The following is an 8,369-nucleotide window of genomic DNA, read 5'->3' as shown; positions in this document are numbered from 1 at the left end:
CGCGAGGAACCAACGTGACATACTACAGCTATCGAAAACACGCGGGTTTCTCGAGGGTGTTATTTCTCTCTTGACCTGACTTAATTAATCCTACCAGATTCATTTATAGGCTTTTTTTAGCTGCAGCTGTTTGTTAACAAATCTAGATTTGTCTGGGGATTTTTGTTTACATTTTAATTAACATAAAATTTCCCGTTCGATGTACGCGCGCGTTCTTTGTTAGGGATATTATGAACGCGACACATAATTTTTTGTGACGTGCGCGTACTTTCATTGCATCTTGTGACCATCCCTGCGAACAGAGGTCCCTTCGATCTTCCTAGAAAAGTCACCATTTCTAGGAAGATCGAGGGGACCTCTTTCGCAAGGTACTTGTGACCTCGCTATGAATGATTATTTTTACACCAAACGCCCTTTCTTCTTCTATCACAAGATAGTTCAATAGTTTCAGGTACGCTGATATTTCATTCCAAAGAGTAAAACCTTGAAATTGGTGTCACAGTTTTCTGTCGGTTTTTCTATCACAATCCACCAAGATACCTTGGTTTTGTAGCAGTCCTTGCCCCAGAGAAGGTTGATATGTTTTAACAAAGAGAATTCCTTTTAGTCCTTCTTTTCACTTAAGTAGTATCGTAAGCATATTGATGATCAGGTTTATGCAATTTATTTTTCTAAACATTCTCCACACTGTATAATATGTGATGCCCAAAACTGGAGTAAGTTAACCACTCTCCGTCTCCTCGTTATATGAAAATACATCTGTTGTTAAAAAAAGCCTATCTTGCTTTTACAAAACTATACATCGGTAAAAAATTGTCATTTCTGTTTAAAATAAAAGTTGAGCATTTTAATACAAGTTACTTTTCATCCATACCTTGGTTACGAAATGCGTTCTCGTCGGAACTTATTGGCAAAACGGATACGTCAAATAACATGTCTTTGGCTAAAGGATCTCTCTTAACACGAACTAAACCAAACCTGAAACTACACGACAAATTATGAACAATCGCTCAACTGGTTACATCGAAAAAATCGTATTCGGAAAAGGCCGGACTGTCAAGGGTACGCCACTTTTATTGTTACATACTGCACTCGCTTAGCCTCGATTCCACACTTGTCAAAATAAGAATTTCCTCTCCTTTGCCTTTCTAACGTTTTGGTGTATCTATTTCAAGCTACACGTCCGATTTATCTGTATTTACTTCGATTGTTCACCTGTCATCTTTTTCGTCTCTTTGCTGCTTACGAGCTGTAGCACGTGTAGTCAACACCCGCACACTTGGCAACTCATTCGCATCGCCTCCAATGTCATCGGTCAGCGGTAATCCTTGATAATCCCTGTGATCAACTTCGTCATCACTCGGAGAGCTACGCTGCCGCCGATGCCTTTTTCGGTGCGACCGACTACTCGCCGATCGCTTCGAAGGATTCCGTGCCTCGTTCGGGTTGAGTTTTTCTGGAGGTTGAGTTTGCTCGTGAAGAGATCGAACAGATGGTAGTGACGGTACCGACCCCCGCTCCAAAACACGAATCAACAAAGCTTTCATCTCAGCCACTTCATTTCTCATCTCTTTCACAGTCTGTTCATGCCGGTTGGAAACTTCTGCGAGGTCAGATCGCAAGCTAGAAGATACAGGAAATAACATAAAATTATAAAATAGCCATATAGGCTGAGAAGTATCATCAACAGAAGTATCATCAACAGAAGCCTTCATGTCGAGTTACAACGCAACAAATATTTAAGACATTCTTCATATCCCATGACAGTATGTGTCACCCAATCCAGTAGGAAAATGGGGTACTTCGCGAGGAACTTAACGCTATAGAGAAGAGTGGTAAAGCATTAATCGGCAAACAAAGGAACTGAAATTCATTTGCAATTTCTTTTGGGTATGTAACAGATAAAAAACACTTATTTCGTTACTGAGTATGTTTTCAAAGTCAAACTGATTTAAAAGCTACGTAAAGAAGTATCAGCCACCTATGTAATGTTCAAATGCATTTTTTCCCAAATTATTCTTCTGTCAATAACTTCTGATACAATAAAAGTGCCATCATTTACCGTTCAATCTCCCGCTTGGCGCTTTTATCCGCCGTCCTTCCTAATCCGTTACGATTCTGCGGTCGTAGCATGTCGAACACTTCATCAACCACGTCTTTAATTTGGTGCGTCATTCGTTCCAAGTCACCAGACCCAGGCTGGGTAGAGTCATCATCGTAATACATTTCCTAATGAATAAATATATTTTACGAAGGTATGAATGTGAGTTGTTGTAAAGTTAACAGGAATTTACAGAACCCTTAAGACTGAGTTAGTGAAAGTAACAAAAGGTATCAGCAGGACATAAGTAAAAAGCGGGCGGAAGAGCGCGGAAAACCCGAATCCTAAAATACGGATTCAAGATTTCTTCGCTCCGCACGAATCACCTACGTAAGTTGGTAATTCCTACACCCATTTTAAGTTAAACTGAACCAAAATTTCTTATATCTCTATCATTCCTACATCAAGGAAATACAGTGCGTGCGTCTATCTAAACATGTGCGCGTAGATGCATGGACACTCAGAGTACACCCGGCCTACTTCGGTGCGAATTTCAATAAGATTTTTAGTTCTCCCCAAGCTTCTTCTTTCAAGGCTACGCTTCCATATTACTCATTCTCTAGTTTCAAAACAATCTTTTAAATATTTGTAAACATCGTTAGTTTTTGAACACGCGTAATTCTCTCTTTGGCGTCAAAACAAGGCTTGATAAAAAGGAATGTCTTCACTACTCTAGTCTCTGCACCGAAAAAAGGCCGCGAATGAGACGAACTTAGGTAGAAGAATGTCTCACCTCGGGAGAGAATTTCTCATGAATCAGTCTCCTATATTTTTCTCGAGTCTTGTCTCCCATATTCTCTTCCATTGTCAGTATGGTGCTTGCACGCTGCATGGCCGCGTTCGCTTTGGCGTTGTCATAAACACGCTGAAACGTGTCCGACATCAGTGCAATGAAGAGATTAATCATCACAATAGCTGACAGTGCTAGGTATGTTCCGCAAAGAATCTGCGCCATTAGCCGGTCTACTACGAGCAAAGAATCCCAGGGGTAATTCCCTACCACTGTCAACTGCCACACGGAATACATAAGATCGTTAAACTTCTCCCAGCCATTGGCGTCTAAACCGTTGGCTCTCATAACTGCAGCGTTCTCGGCGCCTCCGAATGTAATCCAAAACGCACATACATAGGGTACATAGAATATAATATAAAGAAAGCCAAACTTAAGAGTATCGTCAATGATATGTCCGATCATAACAATGAAAGGTCCTAATGTAATAAAACCGCGGAAAACTTTCATCAGTCGGAGCCAGATGAAAATCAGTGCAATGGCGAACACTTTTGGATGGAGGGAGCGGGCTACATTGCTGGCCAGCACAACAGCAAAAACACGAGTCACAATTATGCCCAGAATCCAGCCATATGTCACCCAATCAAAGTAATTCCAAGCGTCGTTAAAGTAAGAAATTCCTGAATCTAAGATGTCGTTGCGTTCCATTTCAAGATACTTTCTCTCTTCTGGCCAACGTGGATGAGAAAACTTCAGGTCCTTGTCGAGCTCATCGATCCTCCATCTCTTCCAGTTTCGGTGCAACTTCTTCGAAGCACTGATCTCCAGAAACTCCTGACAAATAAAGTACAAAGTCATGCAACAAGCTATGCTCTCCAGAACAATCCGCCATATATAATCTTTGAGGGGATAATAATAGTTCACGGTATTCTGCGTGTCAGATCCGAAATGAAGAGTCACACCTAGCGCTGTCCATACTAACACGAAAACCGCGTGCACGAAAATGTTCTTAATCGTTCCACGCCAGCCGAATTGATCCCACTTTACATCAAGAAGCCGTTTGAAAACTGGGTGCATGATAAGTTCCATTTGTTTGTAATATACCACACAGTGAAGTGGGGATCTGGCGCAAGAAGCAAATGCACCGTTTCCGTCCGCCAGAAAAGGTTCCAGATGATTAAGGTAGAAGTACTGACGGCGATTGCCTCGGTTCGTTGTGTGAAACTGATCCAAGGCTTCTTTTGCAACAGGAGGCATTTTGGAAATCATGAAAGACATAACTGAGCTGCCTGCACTGTCTTGAACTCCAGCAGCAGCACCTTGGTCAATTAAATATTTGGCTGTTTCTGATCGATCTGAAAAAACAAAGAAGGAAATTGTACATCTCTATGGCCATAGAACAATTTACCAAAATGGCTGGTGAAGACCACAGTTTAAAACTGAGATTGTCTTTTGAAGCGAAAAACTCTTTTAAAAAATACAAATAAACTTTTGCCATCTAAGAAACGTTGAGTTCAAGAAAATAAACCACAACAATTTGATCCTTGAAAAAAGTGTATATTTACTAATGATGACATTTACAATGAGGAAATAGTTTATCAAGCTTACGAAAATGGAGTTGTGCACTTTTTAGTCCCTGTGATGGACTGGCATCCCATCCAGGGGGGAGTAGAAATACTCCTAGTCGCTTCATGCTACAGAAACCGGAGTTAAGCACCGGCCTAATGGGCCACTAGGCTCGTAAACAGACTTTACCTTTACTTTTTAGTCCCACTGCCCAAGTCAAGAGTTTGAGTTTCAGAAATAATACCTTTCTTGGATAGAATAAGTTCAAATCCCTCAACATAGTAAATTCAAGAGTTCAAGCATAATACAAACTTAGCTATACCTCAGGAAACAAGAATAATGCACTTTAAAGAACTTTATCATAACAAAATGACAAAGTGCATTGTATGGTAAAGCTATTTGATAAATATCCAGTCTGTATCACCATTATCCTTTAACATCCAGAAGTGATTAATTTGTAACTTCTCCCTACGATGCCCAAACGTTATCCAGCAAACAAGTAATGAGAATACTCAAACTTGTCAGATGGAAGTTATGATCTTGATCTAACATCAAATTCTCATAACCAATTAGCAAGGAAATGTGTGGTGGCTGGAGAGGAGAATCAATGATCAGATCTTGAGAGTTAAAATGTTAAAGAACCAATAGGATTCAGCTAAAAACAATACCTAATTCAGCTGCTACAAGCAGAGGAGTGCGTTTTTTGTAATCTGTATCGTCCATCCTGCCACCCAACTTGAGAAGCATCCTCAGTGCTTTAGAAGCATCATTCTTAGCAGCATAGTGAGTGGGTGTTTGTTGTTCTCCAAATGTGATGGCATGTAGATCAGCTATTTGAAGAAGTACAAATATCTGATGTTGAGCTTTCTTTTAATATGCAATGGCTTATAATGGTTTGGCTATGGTTGTGTATTGACTTGAAAATGGTACTAATCTGAGTGACTGATCGTTTCTCAATGTTTTTAAATCATTGAAAAATTAAGTTGGTTCTCAATCATATGAACAAAATTTTAAACAATATTGCTCCTAAGAGGAGCAATAACCCTATAAGTCAAAAGATGATAGAAACTTTTCCAAAAAACATATCCACATTTACTGATACTATTTCCAGGGAACACAAATAAGACTGGGTTTGGAGGCTACCATTGAAGAATTGAATATTTGGTAAAAGGAAAAAAAATGAAAACATTTTGAGCCACCTTAAGTAGCAACCTAGTTCCTGACACTAACGTTTGCCTAATGGGTGTCATGAGTCTTCAATCTAAGTTTGTTCAAAAAAAAAAAGGGAGGGTTCATTGGCCTTTACTGAGCATGGTATACACTAAATATCGGTTCCACAAAATGTGGGTTTTGCTACATCAAGCGATATGCAGTTTTGCTTTGGAAAAATTAACTATGGTTCATAAAAACACTAGAATTAGCAACTTAACACATATATATTATATTAATAGAATGTCAAAAAAGTTTGTATACTGCTTGTTTTGTATCTATATATGAACATGTATGTGTATGACCATATATGTATAGCATATTTTGCTGGAGAAGCTTTTCATATTTCACAAAACTAATATTCAGCGATTGAATCGTTAAAAATTGTAGGTGGAAATTCAATTAAAAAATCAAAGCATTTGGTAATAGGGATCATATTGATGATAACACTCTCATTAAATCTGAAAGATGAAAAGACTCAGTAAATAAGGTTGCCTTTACATGAAGTAGGCCTTTCATCACACCACTGAAACTAACCTTTGTTGGTGACCAGAAACTCTACCATCTCAGAATAATCAACTGCTGCGGCAACATGTAGTGGCGTCCGTCCAAATTCATCTGTTTTGTTTACGTCTCCTCCATTTTCCAAAACAAACCTGGCAACATCCACGTGCCAGATTCGAGCCACTTCATGCATGACAGTTTGTCCGTACCTATCCGTGAAGTTTATATCAGCTCCTTCGTCAAGCAGTCCTTCTATGAACTCAAAATCAAGCTCTTGTTCCATCTCAATGCTTTGCTTGGCAAGTTTGGCGAAGTAAATGATCAAAGCTCTGCTGGCTGCGATGGAAGGATGAGTCGGTTCACCGTGATTAACAGCAGGCATTGGTTTCATATAAACATTTGTATCGTACATCGCCAGTCGTTCATTTCCTAAATCCTCGACATCACTGTCCAACACGCAGTGCATTTCCCTTTCCTTGTACGAATGTGATCTCGCGTAAACTCTAGATCGAATGCTATTATTCAATGCGGAAGAGTTTTTTTCAACCAGTGATCTCATTGAGCGCGTGTAACCTTTCCACCGCGAAAAAGCCATGACTTCTTTGGAAACTTTCTGCCAGTTTTCGCTTGAAACTGTCTCTGTTTTCTCCCTCGATTTCGTTACATGATTCATTCTGTTCAACTGTACGTGATCACTACGGTAATCGTGATGGTGGTCGACAGTGGTCACCGGATGAACTTTTCCATTCCTAGCCATCATTAAGTTATCTGTTCGGCTGCGAAACAAAAATGATTTATGATTGCTTTAAAATTGCCACGATTTCATCGTTACAGTGTCATCTTTGTAAGACTCGAAGAGCGCTGAGAGTACCTTGGTAACCTTCACTGCATTGGCGTTTCTCATGCAACAGTCACAAGAGCGATCAACTACTGAGGTTCGTGACGTTTTAGCCGCCATGTTGTTGTTAGCCAAACAGTCTGTTGTCAAGCACGTGGCTTATTAATTAAATGCGAATTGAAAGTTGGCAAATTTTTTCGTTTTCTTCGACCACGCGTTTACGATTGTAGCAGACAATACATCCGTAATTTTTTCATCTCAGAAAAATTCGTCCACGCATGGCATCAGAAAGGCTATCTGATGTTAAAGAAGTATCTTCCGGGCTCTTCCACATCTTTGGTAAACTTTAGGGGCAAAGAAACAACCGTGCTGAATGGCGAGAACTTTCCTTGTATCAAATTAAACACTTAAAAATGATAAATGCTGGGAAACGAAAAAACAAACCTTGCAAAATAATTCCCTCCAATGTGGAATTCGACCTCAGGGTAAACCATTTTACAGGTGAGGTTTTCAAATCTTCAATGGAGCTGCTCCAAAGACTCGGACGAAGTGAGGGGTTTCTCGACCAAATGGGATTTAAATTCCTTCAGTATGGTAGCTTAGTTGACAGCAAAGCCTCAAAAGAGAAGGAAAACAAAAGAAAAACAAAAGACTTCTTGCGTTCTTTGCAGGTACAAGCGTGCCATTTTCCCGCAAAAATCTGTCACGTGCTTAGCAACCAATAGAGCGCTCTTATAATTCGAAGTTAATCAAGTTGCTAATTGCTGGTTGGACATCTAATTAGGCCACGTGGATTAGGTGTTTATTTGCAAACTTTAAGTCTTTTTTGTAAATAAATGTGGGAATTTCACTGTTGATAAACGGTGTGTCATTCTGCTTATTTAATCGGAATCCCACGTTTTCGATCCATGGAATGTTCTGATAGATTGTAATGACTGAAAATAAACCACGCTAAATTTTTGTCGCTATATAATCATGTTTTCCGTTTCATGGTTACTGCTTTCTTTAGTTAATTGCCTATAAGTATACTTGCCTCTTAGTATATCTGCCAAACTGATCCAATCATCAGAGATGAAAATACAATTTAATAGTCCACAAGCGAATTTGCCGAAACTGAAATAACGTTGTTTGCATTAAGAAGTTCTCTGACAGAATCGTTCTGTTAAACCGTGATAACTTGCAGTAAATAAGAATGAATGAGAAGCTTTCATTCCTTAGATCTGGCAACCAGATAGTGACTGAAATTTCAAATAGTTTGTACTGTAAATGTTGCAGTCCTTACCTAACCAGATGTCCCCTGCACCAATAAGATTTTTATTAAAATACATTTAATGGTGCAACGCAATAAGGAAGAAATATTCTGACAGTCAACAAAAATGTTATGAAATACTAATGTGAATCACTGCATAACTTTTGATCTA

The 8,369-nt window shown here is 39.3% G+C and overlaps 1 protein-coding gene across 2 annotated transcripts; it reads right to left on the bottom strand.

Moving 5' to 3' along the window:
- Positions 1 to 641: 641 nt before the first annotated feature.
- Positions 642 to 7,501, bottom strand: LOC111338343 (uncharacterized). 2 transcript variants are annotated; one of them, XM_088743534.1, is made up of 6 exons: positions 7,393 to 7,501; positions 6,144 to 6,886; positions 5,066 to 5,227; positions 2,835 to 4,186; positions 2,063 to 2,229; positions 642 to 1,623 (listed from the first exon to the last, which is right to left on the bottom strand). In XM_088743534.1, the coding sequence occupies exons 1-6, from the start codon at positions 7,440 to 7,442 to the stop codon at positions 1,212 to 1,214; spliced, it is 2,886 nt and encodes a 961-aa protein (XP_088599660.1). In that variant the 5' UTR covers positions 7,443 to 7,501; the 3' UTR covers positions 642 to 1,211. The 2 variants fall into 2 exon arrangements, with proteins under 2 accessions (XP_088599660.1, XP_022800553.1); XM_022944818.2 differs by lacking the exon at positions 7,393 to 7,501 and adding an exon at positions 6,982 to 7,080.
- Between the last annotated feature and the right edge of the window lie 868 nt (positions 7,502 to 8,369).

The sequence above is a fragment of the Stylophora pistillata genome, chromosome 13 (genome assembly GCF_964205215.1).
Source record: "Stylophora pistillata chromosome 13, jaStyPist1.2, whole genome shotgun sequence".
Taxonomy (NCBI): domain Eukaryota; kingdom Metazoa; phylum Cnidaria; class Anthozoa; order Scleractinia; family Pocilloporidae; genus Stylophora; species Stylophora pistillata.
This window is presented reverse-complemented; position numbering and strand designations above follow the sequence as displayed.